At 33.4% G+C, this 16808-nt stretch overlaps 1 protein-coding gene across 1 annotated transcript; it reads left to right on the forward strand.

Moving 5' to 3' along the window:
- Positions 1 to 96: 96 nt before the first annotated feature.
- cdo1 (cysteine dioxygenase, type I) lies at positions 97 to 15718 on the forward strand. Its single transcript, XM_067394243.1, has 5 exons — positions 97 to 300; positions 11855 to 11932; positions 12353 to 12510; positions 12585 to 12754; positions 15036 to 15718. Exons 1-5 carry the CDS (start codon positions 131 to 133, stop codon positions 15063 to 15065), a joined length of 606 nt encoding a protein of 201 aa, XP_067250344.1. The 5' UTR covers positions 97 to 130; the 3' UTR covers positions 15066 to 15718.
- The last annotated feature ends 1090 nt before the right edge of the window (positions 15719 to 16808 follow it).

The raw sequence follows: 16808 nt of genomic DNA on the forward strand, positions 1-16808 counted from the left end.
AAAACTTTAATCGCAGTCCGCGGACCCCCCCTCTCTCGCATGCCGGTGGTACAGTCCATAAAAGTTCTGCTGGATCTATAAAAGCTCGAACTCCCTCCGCGAGACTCGAACCGCAGAAGAACCGCTGAAGATGGAGCAAACCGAAGTAGTGAAACCAGAAACTCTGGATGATCTGATTAAAACTCTGCACAAGATTTTTGAAAGTGACACTATTAATGTGGAAGAAGTGCAGAGCATCATGGAAGCGTATGAAAGTAAACCTCAGGAGTGGATGAAATTCGCCAAATTTGACCAGTACAGGTAATTATTATTATTATTATTATTAATAACGATAATAATTGTCTCATAAAACAATTATTTTTAATCAGTAGTCTGCTAAAATTATGCATTTAGGCTTACAATCACTATGGTTTTATTTTCTATATTTTTAACACAACTGAATTTTTTTTTTTTTTTTTTAATGTTTTATTTTTAATGTTGTTTTTTAATGATGACACTATTGCGCGATTTCAATCAAATGCAAGTCAATTTATTTTTGAGGAGATGCGATGCGTTCAGAGTCAGTTTTTCCTCCGGTGATGTTTTGAGAGGGGCGGGTCTTCGTTTCAGGAGGCGGAGATGAGGCTGGCCAATCAGAGCGCGGCTCCTGGCGCACACCCGCTGCTCTCCGTTCCATCAAATGTTCCAGCAGAAAAACACACATTCCATTCCCGCCACATGGAACAAACCTTTCTAGATTGTTCGACACAAACAGTTTCAAGATACAGGATGTTCTCTTTATCTCACCGACTGAAATCATTATGCTTAATGAGTAGTAATGCCAAAATTGATCCCTGCAACAACAAACAGTAATTCTAAATTATCATTAATCTCCAACATCAACTTGTATAGGAAATAAATACTGGAAGGAAAAACTTTTTCCACCACAATCATGCTTTTGTACATCATCATAATAATGAAAATTATGATACAAAAAACTGTTTATGATAACTGTGACGTATTAATTTATAAGAGATTAAAAAGGTGAAACGAGATGCAATCAAAGTTATAAAAATATTTAGTTTTTTCAAATTTTTTACTTCATTGGAATGGTACGAAACTTGGAAAAGGTTTTTGCGCTTGCTTATGAACACATAAAAAATCATGGACATGATTCGAAAAAAGGTTAAATGGTCCTGAAAAAATAGTCACACTTGTATTCACTGAGTGTAAAACATGAATATTCTGACATAATATCACACAATTCTGACTTTATATCTCGCATTTCTGGCTTTTTTAAACTCGCAATTCTGACTTTATATTTCACAATTCTGACTTTATATCACGCAATTCTGACTTTTCAAACTCGCAAATCTGACTTTATATCTCACAATTCTGACTTTATATCTCGTAATTCTGACTTTATATCTCGTAATTCTGACTTTATATCTCGCAATTCTGACTTTATATCTTGTAATTCTGACTTTATATCTCGCAATTCTGACTTTATATCTCGCAATTCTGAATTTATATCACGCAATTCTGACTTTATATCACGCAATTCTAACTTTTCAAACTCGCAAATCTGACTTTATATCTCGTAATTCTGACTTTATATCATGCCATTCTGACTTTATATCTCGTAATTCTGACTTTATATCTCGCAATTCTGACTTTATATCACGCAATTCTGACTTTTCAAACTCACAATTCTGACTTTATATCTCGTAATTCTGACTTTATATCATGCAATTCTGACTTTATATCTCGTAATTCTGACTTTATATCTCGTAATTCTGACTTTATATCTCGCAATTCTGACTTTATATCTCGCAATTCTGACTTTATATCTCACAATTCTGTTTTTTTTAAACTCGCAATTCTGACTATAATTCGCAATTCTGACTTTATATCTCGCAATTCTGTTTTTTTTAAACTCGCAATTCTGACTATAATTCGCAATTCTGACTTTATATTTCACAATTCTGACTTTATATCACGCAATTCTGACTTTTCAAACTCGCAAATCTGACTTTATATCTCACAATTCTGACTTTATATCTCGTAATTCTGACTTTATATCTCGTAATTCTGACTTTATATCTCGCAATTCTGACTTTATATCTTGTAATTCTGACTTTATATCTCGCAATTCTGACTTTATATCTCGCAATTCTGAATTTATATCACGCAATTCTGACTTTATATCACGCAATTCTAACTTTTCAAACTCGCAAATCTGACTTTATATCTCGTAATTCTGACTTTATATCATGCCATTCTGACTTTATATCTCGTAATTCTGACTTTATATCTCGCAATTCTGACTTTATATCACGCAATTCTGACTTTTCAAACTCACAATTCTGACTTTATATCTCGTAATTCTGACTTTATATCATGCAATTCTGACTTTATATCTCGTAATTCTGACTTTATATCTCGTAATTCTGACTTTATATCTCGCAATTCTGACTTTATATCTCGCAATTCTGACTTTATATCTCACAATTCTGTTTTTTTTAAACTCGCAATTCTGACTATAATTCGCAATTCTGACTTTATATCTCGCAATTCTGACTTTATATCACGCAATTCTGACTTTTCAGACTCACAATTCTGACTTTATATCTCACAATTCTGACTTTATATCATGCAATTCTGACTTTATATCTCACAATTCTGACTTTATATCTCGCAATTCTGACTTTATATCTCACAATTCTGACTTTATATCTCGCAATTTTGACTTTATATCTCGCAATTCTGACTTTATATCTCGCAATTCTGACTTTATATCTCACAATTCTGTTTTTTTTTAACTCGCAATTCTGACTATAATTCGCAATTCTGACTTTATATCTCACAATTCCGACTTTATATCTCACAATTCTGTTTTTTTTAAACTCGCAATTCTGACTATAATTCGCAATTCTGACTTTATATCTCACAATTCTGTTTTTTTTAAACTCGCAATTCTGACTATAATTCGCAATTCTGACTTTATATCTCACAATTCTGACTTTATATCTCGCAATTCTGACTTTATATCTCACAATTCCGACTTTATATCTCACAATTCTGTTTTTTTTAAACTCGCAATTCTGACTATAATTCGCAATTCTGACTTTATATCTCACAATTCTGTTTTTTTTAAACTCGCAATTCTGACTATAATTCGCAATTCTGACTTTATATCTCACAATTCTGACTTTATATCTCGCAATTTTGACTTTATATCTCGCAATTCTGACTTTATATCTCGCAATTCCGACTTTATATCTCACAATTCTGTTTTTTTTAAACTCGCAATTCTGACTATAATTCGCAATTCTGACTTTATATCTCACAATTCTGACTTTATATCTCACAATTCTGAATTTATATCTCGCAATTCTGACTTTATATCTCGTAATTCTGACTTTATATCACGCAATTCTGACTTTTCAAACTCACAATTCTGACTTTATATCACGCAATTCTGACTTTTCAAACTCACAATTCTGACTTTATATCTCGTAATTCTGACTTTATATCATGCAATTCTGACTTTATATCTCGTAATTCTGACTTTATATCTCGTAATTCTGACTTTATATCTCGCAATTCTGACTTTATATCTCGCAATTCTGACTTTATATCTCACAATTCTGTTTTTTTTAAACTCGCAATTCTGACTATAATTCGCAATTCTGACTTTATATCTCGCAATTCTGTTTTTTTTAAACTCGCAATTCTGACTATAATTCGCAATTCTGACTTTATATTTCACAATTCTGACTTTATATCACGCAATTCTGACTTTTCAAACTCGCAAATCTGACTTTATATCTCACAATTCTGACTTTATATCTCGTAATTCTGACTTTATATCTCGTAATTCTGACTTTATATCTCGCAATTCTGACTTTATATCTTGTAATTCTGACTTTATATCTCGCAATTCTGACTTTATATCTCGCAATTCTGAATTTATATCACGCAATTCTGACTTTATATCACGCAATTCTAACTTTTCAAACTCGCAAATCTGACTTTATATCTCGTAATTCTGACTTTATATCATGCCATTCTGACTTTATATCTCGTAATTCTGACTTTATATCTCGCAATTCTGACTTTATATCACGCAATTCTGACTTTTCAAACTCACAATTCTGACTTTATATCTCGTAATTCTGACTTTATATCATGCAATTCTGACTTTATATCTCGTAATTCTGACTTTATATCTCGTAATTCTGACTTTATATCTCGCAATTCTGACTTTATATCTCGCAATTCTGACTTTATATCTCACAATTCTGTTTTTTTTAAACTCGCAATTCTGACTATAATTCGCAATTCTGACTTTATATCTCGCAATTCTGACTTTATATCACGCAATTCTGACTTTTCAAACTCACAATTCTGACTTTATATCTCACAATTCTGACTTTATATCATGCAATTCTGACTTTATATCTCACAATTCTGACTTTATATCTCACAATTCTGACTTTATATCTCACAATTCTGACTTTATATCTCGCAATTTTGACTTTATATCTCGCAATTCTGACTTTATATCTCGCAATTCTGACTTTATATCTCACAATTCTGTTTTTTTTTAACTCGCAATTCTGACTATAATTCGCAATTCTGACTTTATATCTCACAATTCCGACTTTATATCTCACAATTCTGTTTTTTTTAAACTCGCAATTCTGACTATAATTCGCAATTCTGACTTTATATCTCACAATTCTGTTTTTTTTAAACTCGCAATTCTGACTATAATTCGCAATTCTGACTTTATATCTCACAATTCTGACTTTATATTTCGCAATTCTGACTTTATATCTCACAATTCCGACTTTATATCTCACAATTCTGTTTTTTTTAAACTCGCAATTCTGACTATAATTCGCAATTCTGACTTTATATCTCACAATTCTGTTTTTTTTAAACTCGCAATTCTGACTATAATTCGCAATTCTGACTTTATATCTCACAATTCTGACTTTATATCTCGCAATTTTGACTTTATATCTCGCAATTCTGACTTTATATCTCGCAATTCCGACTTTATATCTCACAATTCTGTTTTTTTTAAACTCGCAATTCTGACTATAATTCGCAATTCTGACTTTATATCTCACAATTCTGACTTTATATCTCACAATTCTGAATTTATATCTCGCAATTCTGACTTTATATCTCGTAATTCTGACTTTATATCTCACAATTCTGACTTTATATCTCGTAATTCTGACTTTATATCTCGCAATTCTGACTTTATATCTCGTAATTCTGACTTTATATCTCGTAATTCTGACTTTATATCTCACAATTCTGACTTTATATCTCGTAATTCTGACTTTATATCTCACAATTCTGACTTTATATCTCGTAATTCTGACTTTATATCTCGCAATTCTGACTTTATATCTCGTAATTCTGACTTTATATCTCGCAATTCTGACTTTATATCTCGCAATTCTGACTTTATATCTCGTAATTCTGACTTTATATCTCACAATTCTGACTTTATATCTCGTAATTCTGACTTTATATCTCGCAATTCTGACTTTATATCTCGCAATTCTGACTTTATATCTCGTAATTCTGACTTTATATCTCGTAATTCTGACTTTATATCATGCAATTCTGACTTTTCAAACTCGCAAATCTGACTTTATATCTCGCAATTCTGACTTTATATCTCGTAATTCTGACTTTATATCTCACAATTCTGACTTTATATCATGCAATTCTGACTTTTCAAACTCGCAAATCTGACTTTATATCTCGCAATTCTGACTTTATATCTCGTAATTCTGACTTTATATCTCACAATTCTGACTTTATATCATGCAATTCTGACTTTATATCTCACAATTCTGACTTTATATCTCGCAATTCTGACTTTATATCTCACAATTCTGACTTTATATCTCACAATTCTGACTTTATATCTCGCAATTCTGACTTTATATCATGCAATTCTGACTTTATATCTCACAATTCTGACTTTATATCTCGCAATTCTGACTTTATATCTCGCATTTCTGGCTTTTTTAAACTCGCAATTCTGACTTTGTATTTCACAATTCTGACTTTATATCACGCAATTCTGACTTTTCAAACTCGCAAATCTGACTTTATATCTCACAATTCTGACTTTATATCTCGTAATTCTGACTTTATATCTCGTAATTCTGACTTTATATCTCGCAATTCTGACTTTATATCTTGTAATTCTGACTTTATATCTCGCAATTCTGACTTTATATCTCGCAATTCTGAATTTATATCACGCAATTCTGACTTTATATCACGCAATTCTGACTTTATATCTCGCAATTCTGACTTTATATCATGCCATTCTGACTTTATATCTCGTAATTCTGACTTTATATCTCGCAATTCTGACTTTATATCACGCAATTCTGACTTTTCAAACTCACAATTCTGACTTTATATCTCGTAATTCTGACTTTATATCATGCAATTCTGACTTTATATCTCGTAATTCTGACTTTATATCTCGTAATTCTGACTTTATATCTCGCAATTCTGACTTTATATCTCGCAATTCTGACTTTATATCTCACAATTCTGTTTTTTTTAAACTCGCAATTCTGACTATAATTCGCAATTCTGACTTTATATCTCGCAATTCTGACTTTATATCACGCAATTCTGACTTTTCAAACTCACAATTCTGACTTTATATCTCACAATTCTGACTTTATATCATGCAATTCTGACTTTATATCTCACAATTCTGACTTTATATCTCGCAATTCTGACTTTATATCTCACAATTCTGACTTTATATCTCGCAATTTTGACTTTATATCTCGCAATTCTGACTTTATATCTCGCAATTCTGACTTTATATCTCACAATTCTGTTTTTTTTTAACTCGCAATTCTGACTATAATTCGCAATTCTGACTTTATATCTCACAATTCCGACTTTATATCTCACAATTCTGTTTTTTTTAAACTCGCAATTCTGACTATAATTCGCAATTCTGACTTTATATCTCACAATTCTGTTTTTTTTAAACTCGCAATTCTGACTATAATTCGCAATTCTGACTTTATATCTCACAATTCTGACTTTATATTTCGCAATTCTGACTTTATATCTCACAATTCCGACTTTATATCTCACAATTCTGTTTTTTTTAAACTCGCAATTCTGACTATAATTCGCAATTCTGACTTTATATCTCACAATTCTGTTTTTTTTAAACTCGCAATTCTGACTATAATTCGCAATTCTGACTTTATATCTCACAATTCTGACTTTATATCTCGCAATTTTGACTTTATATCTCGCAATTCTGACTTTATATCTCGCAATTCCGACTTTATATCTCACAATTCTGTTTTTTTTAAACTCGCAATTCTGACTATAATTCGCAATTCTGACTTTATATCTCACAATTCTGACTTTATATCTCACAATTCTGAATTTATATCTCGCAATTCTGACTTTATATCTCGTAATTCTGACTTTATATCTCACAATTCTGACTTTATATCTCGTAATTCTGACTTTATATCTCGCAATTCTGACTTTATATCTCGTAATTCTGACTTTATATCTCGTAATTCTGACTTTATATCTCACAATTCTGACTTTATATCTCGTAATTCTGACTTTATATCTCACAATTCTGACTTTATATCTCGTAATTCTGACTTTATATCTCGCAATTCTGACTTTATATCTCGTAATTCTGACTTTATATCTCGCAATTCTGACTTTATATCTCGCAATTCTGACTTTATATCTCGTAATTCTGACTTTATATCTCACAATTCTGACTTTATATCTCGTAATTCTGACTTTATATCTCGCAATTCTGACTTTATATCTCGCAATTCTGACTTTATATCTCGTAATTCTGACTTTATATCTCGTAATTCTGACTTTATATCATGCAATTCTGACTTTTCAAACTCGCAAATCTGACTTTATATCTCGCAATTCTGACTTTATATCTCGTAATTCTGACTTTATATCTCACAATTCTGACTTTATATCATGCAATTCTGACTTTTCAAACTCGCAAATCTGACTTTATATCTCGCAATTCTGACTTTATATCTCGTAATTCTGACTTTATATCTCACAATTCTGACTTTATATCATGCAATTCTGACTTTATATCTCACAATTCTGACTTTATATCTCGCAATTCTGACTTTATATCTCACAATTCTGACTTTATATCTCACAATTCTGACTTTATATCTCGCAATTCTGACTTTATATCATGCAATTCTGACTTTATATCTCACAATTCTGACTTTATATCTCGCAATTCTGACTTTATATCTCGCATTTCTGGCTTTTTTAAACTCGCAATTCTGACTTTGTATTTCACAATTCTGACTTTATATCACGCAATTCTGACTTTTCAAACTCGCAAATCTGACTTTATATCTCACAATTCTGACTTTATATCTCGTAATTCTGACTTTATATCTCGTAATTCTGACTTTATATCTCGCAATTCTGACTTTATATCTTGTAATTCTGACTTTATATCTCGCAATTCTGACTTTATATCTCGCAATTCTGAATTTATATCACGCAATTCTGACTTTATATCACGCAATTCTGACTTTATATCTCGCAATTCTGACTTTATATCATGCCATTCTGACTTTATATCTCGTAATTCTGACTTTATATCTCGCAATTCTGACTTTATATCACGCAATTCTGACTTTTCAAACTCACAATTCTGACTTTATATCTCGTAATTCTGACTTTATATCATGCAATTCTGACTTTATATCTCGTAATTCTGACTTTATATCTCGTAATTCTGACTTTATATCTCGCAATTCTGACTTTATATCTCGCAATTCTGACTTTATATCTCACAATTCTGTTTTTTTTAAACTCGCAATTCTGACTATAATTCGCAATTCTGACTTTATATCTCGCAATTCTGACTTTATATCACGCAATTCTGACTTTTCAGACTCACAATTCTGACTTTATATCTCACAATTCTGACTTTATATCATGCAATTCTGACTTTATATCTCACAATTCTGACTTTATATCTCGCAATTCTGACTTTATATCTCACAATTCTGACTTTATATCTCGCAATTTTGACTTTATATCTCGCAATTCTGACTTTATATCTCGCAATTCTGACTTTATATCTCACAATTCTGTTTTTTTTTAACTCGCAATTCTGACTATAATTCGCAATTCTGACTTTATATCTCACAATTCCGACTTTATATCTCACAATTCTGTTTTTTTTAAACTCGCAATTCTGACTATAATTCGCAATTCTGACTTTATATCTCACAATTCTGTTTTTTTTAAACTCGCAATTCTGACTATAATTCGCAATTCTGACTTTATATCTCGCAATTCTGACTTTATATCTCACAATTCCGACTTTATATCTCACAATTCTGTTTTTTTTAAACTCGCAATTCTGACTATAATTCGCAATTCTGACTTTATATCTCACAATTCTGTTTTTTTTAAACTCGCAATTCTGACTATAATTCGCAATTCTGACTTTATATCTCACAATTCTGACTTTATATCTCGCAATTTTGACTTTATATCTCGCAATTCTGACTTTATATCTCACAATTCTGTTTTTTTTAAACTCGCAATTCTGACTATAATTCGCAATTCTGACTTTATATCTCACAATTCTGTTTTTTTTAAACTCGCAATTCTGACTATAATTCGCAATTCTGACTTTATATCTCGCAATTCTGACTTTATATCTCACAATTCCGACTTTATATCTCACAATTCTGTTTTTTTTAAACTCGCAATTCTGACTATAATTCGCAATTCTGACTTTATATCTCACAATTCTGTTTTTTTAAACTCGCAATTCTGACTATAATTCGCAATTCTGACTTTATATCTCGCAATTCTGACTTTATATCTCACAATTCCGACTTTATATCTCACAATTCTGTTTTTTTTAAACTCGCAATTCTGACTATAATTCGCAATTCTGACTTTATATCTCACAATTCTGTTTTTTTTAAACTCGCAATTCTGACTATAATTCGCAATTCTGACTTTATATCTCACAATTCTGACTTTATATCTCGCAATTTTGACTTTATATCTCGCAATTCCGACTTTATATCTCACAATTCTGTTTTTTTTAAACTCGCAATTCTGACTATAATTCGCAATTCTGACTTTATATCTCACAATTCTGACTTTATATCTCACAATTCTGAATTTATATCTCGCAATTCTGACTTTATATCTCGTAATTCTGACTTTATATCTCACAATTCTGACTTTATATCTCGTAATTCTGACTTTATATCTCGCAATTCTGACTTTATATCTCGTAATTCTGACTTTATATCTCGTAATTCTGACTTTATATCTCACAATTCTGACTTTATATCTCGTAATTCTGACTTTATATCTCACAATTCTGACTTTATATCTCGTAATTCTGACTTTATATCTCGCAATTCTGACTTTATATCTCGTAATTCTGACTTTATATCTCGCAATTCTGACTTTATATCTCGCAATTCTGACTTTATATCTCGCAATTCTGACTTTATATCTCACAATTCTGACTTTATATCTCGTAATTCTGACTTTATATCTCGCAATTCTGACTTTATATCTCGCAATTCTGACTTTATATCTCGTAATTCTGACTTTATATCTCGTAATTCTGACTTTATATCATGCAATTCTGACTTTTCAAACTCGCAAATCTGACTTTATATCTCGCAATTCTGACTTTATATCTCGTAATTCTGACTTTATATCTCACAATTCTGACTTTATATCATGCAATTCTGACTTTTCAAACTCGCAAATCTGACTTTATATCTCGCAATTCTGACTTTATATCTCGTAATTCTGACTTTATATCTCACAATTCTGACTTTATATCATGCAATTCTGACTTTATATCTCACAATTCTGACTTTATATCTCGCAATTCTGACTTTATATCTCACAATTCTGACTTTATATCATGCAATTCTGACTTTATATCTCACAATTCTGACTTTATATCTCGCAATTCTGACTTTATAACTCACAATTCTGACTTTATATCATGCAATTCTGACTTTATATCTCACAATTCTGACTTTATATCATGCAATTCTGACTTTATATCTCACAATTCTGACTTTATATCATGGAATTCTGACTTTATATCTCGTAATTCTGACTTTTTTTAACTCGCAATTCTGACTTTACATCAGAATTATGATTAATTATAGAATTATGATTATATAAAAAGTTGCGATTACCTTTTTAAAATTAAACTTTTTTCACTTCAGCAGTAATCGTGTTTTCGTTAAAAAAAGATGAAAAAGTAAAAATTATTACATAGTCATAATTGATAGTGAAAATTATGATAAAGTTGAAATTGACATAAAAGTTGAAATACTGACTTAAAGTCATAATTATGATATAAAAGTCTATATTATTACATATAAACTCAAAATTATGACATCAATCGAAATTATTAAACAAAGAGTTGAAACAGATTTACGTCACGTGAAAATTACCCAAACATTCAGTCTGTGATCCAAAACATTCAAGATTTATGATTGTTTAATTTGGAAATTTAATTTTCAGGTCTATGTTCAGAAAATCAATAAATGGATTATAAATACTGCATAAATATCATTTAGTACCATAAATTCCCCTAAAAATACAAAATATGAAGAAAAAAAAAATTGTACATTCAAAATATAGTACAATGAAAAAATTGTTTGGGTAATTTTAGACGTAAATCTGTTTCAATTGATGATTGAAGCATGACTGTTTCTGAGTCTTTCATTGAACTGACAGATGAAAGTATGTTTTAACAAGCATGTCTTTACAGGTACACCAGGAATCTCGTCGATGAGGGAAATGGAAAGTTCAACCTGATGATCCTTTGCTGGGGTGAAGGACACGGCAGGTAAACTGAACTCAGATTCTGCCGTTTGAGTTATAAATCAGTCTATATGCACTTCTCAATCTGAAAAACCTAAAATCATTTATGGATCAATAATTAAACAAGCAGAACACATGCGTCAATGAATTAGAGATATTAACAGGCAGATAGCGACCTGATGGAACAGTCCAATGTCTTGTGATTAGTTAAGTCATAAACAGAGATAATATATTCAAAGCCCTTAATAAATTGATTGAATTTGAGATAAAATAAGGACATCGCCTCATAAAAGCATAAGCAGTTTTTCACAGTGGGAGAAGAAAAAGGAAGCAAAGCGCCTGATTTTTTTGTTCATCTTCACCTACTAAAGAATCTCTGGATAGTTGTAATGTTTCTAAACACAGAAGCATGTTTCTGAGTTTGCCGTGTTTGGCTCCACCGCAGCAGCATCCACGATCACACGGACTCGCACTGCTTCCTGAAGCTCCTGCAGGGTCAGCTGAAGGAGACGCTGTTCGACTGGCCCGACCGCAGACTGCAGGGCGGGATGGTGCAGAAGTCACAGCGGGTCCTGCTGGAAAACCAGTGCGCATACATCAACGGTGAGAATCACTGCCGGCTGTGAGCAGAAGCTCCTCTGACCGACATGCGTCTGACCTTTACTGCACTGTTTCAGACTCCATCGGCCTCCATCGCGTGGAGAACGTCAGTCACACGGAGAGCGCCGTCAGCTTGCACCTCTACAGTCCTCCCTTCCAGTCCTGCCAGACATTCGACCAGCGCACTGGACACCGCAACACTGTCAAGATGACCTTCTGGAGTAAATATGGCGAGAGGACACCGTATGTAAGTGTGCATGTCCGATCTAAGGCACAGCTTGTATTAAGATACGTTTTGTTCGATCGGATCACATGTGGACGACGCTAAATACAGGTGTAAAACGTTTTGAGCTTGTCCACCTTTGACCACTTCCAGCGGTAGATGAAAATGCATTCGGCCGGAAAGCTTTTGTAGAGTAGACGCTCATGTGATCTGACCTAACACATAACACCGTGTCCTAACCAGACACAAACATAAACATAAACATTCACATAAAAGATGTCACCTGATGGAGTTTGGGTTCCTTGCCGCTGTTGCCTTTGGCTTGCTTAGTCGGGGACACTTGATATTTGATATTCAACAGTGCTTTGATCTGCCTGCATTGACACTATTCTTTAATTTCAAAATTATATACCAGTTATCAATGTAAAGCTGCTTTGACACAATCTGCATTGTAAAAAGCGCTATATAAATAAAGGTGACTTGACGATAATAATTAATAAATCAATTTTTACGTTGATTAGCTCTATAAAAATCTACTATGTTTTTATTTTAGCTGTATCGAGGGTCATTTGCTCTGTGTGGATATATTCATACATACATTAATGTTACATTCTTTAAAATCGTTCAGTTTACCGTGATGAATAAGCCGAGGGTAACGGTTGCTTCACAACCAATTTCAAAGTTCCGTACGACTGCCGCTAGGGGGCGACAATCGGATACAAATGTGGTGTGCAGTGGAAAGGCGGCTTTTGTCTGTCCACACCAGACGCGACACGACTATGAGATGCGATAAAGTCAATCAAAATATCACAGCCAATCAGAAGAGCGCGTGGGCGGGCTCTCTCCGCAAGTTCCAACGTAAATAATCAAATTCATGAATATTACACCATTTTAACATTGTTAAAAATACAAACTGAGTTACTGAAATAATCTTTATCATCGAATACACTTACAATGAGTTGATCGTTTGAGTGTTCTTGTTTCCTTTTTATTTATTTTGAAGATCTGAGGTGAATTGTCCATTGTTGCTTTCGGTACGACTATAAAAGACACACAAAATGATATTCAAACGCTTTTAACATTTAATAAAGCACATAAACATTACCTGAGATTATCATTGCCATACTTTGTGTTGTTGTTCCAGCCGTGACGTCACAGAAAAATAGAAACCGTTGCGTGTTGCAGGACAAAAATGTACCAAGCACAATGTTCTCTCGCCATTCCTGATTTCTAACACGCACTCACAGCGTTCGGCCGGTCTTGCGCCTGTCAGAGCAAAAATGAAAGCTGATGCTCTCCCTGTGTTTTTCCATCATCTCCGGTTGCGTTCATTTGTAATTTATGTTTCGTCCATTAGATCGAAAGATCTGAAAAAACAAAACAAAACATACATAGACCTTCCCCTCGACGAGATCATGTGGTTGAAAGTGGACAAAAAAGATCAGGTTTAAACGGGATCTGATCGACCGAAATGTTTCATCATCTGCAGTGCCAGTCGAATGTTAATATTAAAGTCATCATGAAATTGAAGTTGCGCTCGTCTTTTCTTCGCTATTGTGCCATATATATCCGAGTGAAACTGCTTCACAAACAAGAACAAATGTAGGGCGGGGCTTGATTTTGACTGTGGGGAATTGATTGGATGGTTGTGGTTTGCTATTGGTGGATCTCATGTGAGTGACAGGTTGCCCCGCCCTCGTCATCAGAGAAGAGATGATGCAAGAGGGAGGGGAAGTTAAAAGTTAAAAATCCATATAAAAACACTGTCAGTTTTGATTTCATGGTGACGAAACAGTCCGATAAGATAAATCAGGTGAATGAATATGAATGAATCCTGGAACACTTTGAAAGAGTCTGGAAAGTTTAAGTTAATATTTAGTTATCAGAAGATAAACCCTCTTATCAGTGTATTAGTCTGCATGAATGATGTTTTGAGTCTGTTCAGAACTGTACGTTCCCTCGGCGCAGGCAACATTCCAGCGTTGCGCCTCTCGGTGACGTAGCGTCTGTTTTGCAGAGCTGCAGGAATCCTGCTGTGGACTGATGCATGCTGGATAATGTCTTCCACATGCGGCGCTCCACTGCTGCCAAACTTATCTTCATTCAGAGGTTGCATAAGTTTACCTTGACCAAATTGCTGTCTGGACAAAATAATTTCGACATCAGTGCTGTACTCTGATAAGATAAGATAGGAAAGCGCCAATGAGACCGTCGCTCCGTCATTAACTCGCTTTTAAGTTTGTCTTTATCTGTTAATTAGAAGCTTGCGCTTTTGTTTGACCACTTTTGTGCCGCTTTCTTACAGGAAACGACCCTTTCACAAGAAAACAACTGAGACGGAGAGAACGACGATGCTCGATGGAAGCCAAATTTCCACATAAATGATGTTTAATACTTGATCCAACACTTTTTGAGATTGGCAAAGGACAGTGGGAAGAGGGTCTTGGCGGTAATTAAAGTTGCTTAATCGTGGCCTAGTTTAACGCTGGCAGGCGCTGCTGAAGCCAGGCTGAATGGAGCCGCACCGTCAATCTGCTCTTTGTTGGAGGAGAAGCCATTCTCCCAGCATTCCTCTGTGCCTGTGACCTGTGTAATCGCTCTTTTGTACTGTTACGGGATGAGAGCTGTTTGTTGGAAGTGTGTAATTTATGAGAAGAAACTATTTGTCTTTCCTTTTGTCCCTCTGAAATGAAAGCGCTGTCCTGAAACGGCCTCCATCGGCATCAGCGGGAACCGCAGCACTTCGATCGGTGTGTGTTATTGATAATCGCCAGGCCTCCAATCTCCACATGCTTTTTATTCAATTTCCAGATGAACGTTTGCATGGAAGAGTTTATTTTTATGAATCTTGCTGTCAGTAATTGATGTCTATGGTCTCTGCATTTGTAAACTGGAGCTTTTATTTAAAATGGACCTGAATCTTACCTGGAAATGAATTTTTGTCTTAACATTGAAGTAAATAAAAAAATGTTTAGCCACATGTGTGTATTGTCTTCAGTTCTGCAGAACTCATCTCCTTATTAATGTGATGCATTGTTAGAAGTGTGAATGATGGACAGCTCGATCAGCTACTTTGTGACGAGTTTGTCTCAGCATGTCTGAACTAAAGCTCTTCTAGAAGCTGCTGTCGTTCCTGTTGCCGCCTGTCTGCCGACAGATTCCTCAAAGTGAACGGAATGTTCTGGCAAGGTTATGAACTGTAACGTTTAATAGAACTTTCGTTGAAAGTTATCTGGACTTTAATAATGTTCTCAAAACGTTGGGTACAACGTTACTTATAATCGATTGTCTAAAGGGGACTATCAATTAACCCTTTCACGCACAGTGGACCGCTATTCAAAAAGCATTTTCTTGCGAATGCATGAGTTCTGATGGCATAGTTGCACATAAAACACTAGTGCATCATCCTATACACTGCCACCAAGTGTCAAGCTGTTGTGTGTGGAGTTTTTTTCTCCAAAGCAAGATCAAGTAACATCTAAGGAGTCATGGCTTTGTTAAATTTTCCAAGTATTGAATTTCTGATTGATCATTTGTCCACTAAATTGGACATCATGCATCACTAACTATATTTCAGATACAATTCATACTATTACTGTGACTGTTGTTCTTGAAAATACTTCATCTGCAGTAACGTTTTTGGCTGTAAATATATGTATTTGTGTTATAAGAAAGTAATTAATTAGATAATGCATGTTATATGTAACGTTACTTTACTCGTTACATCAAAAAAATAATCTGATTACGTAATGCATGTTAATTGTAATGTGTTACTTTACCCGTTACATCAAAAGTCACTTGATTATGTAATGCACATTATTAATGCGTTACTTTACTTGTTACATGAAAAAAGTCACTTGATTATGTGATAAACATTACATGTAACACGTTTCTTGTTACATCAAAAAAGTCACCTGGTTATGTAATGCACGTTACTAATGCATTACTTTACTCGTTACATCAAAAAGTAATCTAATTACATGAGAGTTACATGTAACATGTTATTTTACTTGTTACATCAAAAAAGTTACCTGATTATGTAATGCACATACTAATATGTTACTTTACCCATTACATG

This window comes from Chanodichthys erythropterus, chromosome 9 (assembly GCF_024489055.1).
Source record: "Chanodichthys erythropterus isolate Z2021 chromosome 9, ASM2448905v1, whole genome shotgun sequence".
Taxonomy (NCBI): Eukaryota; Metazoa; Chordata; class Actinopteri; order Cypriniformes; family Xenocyprididae; genus Chanodichthys; species Chanodichthys erythropterus.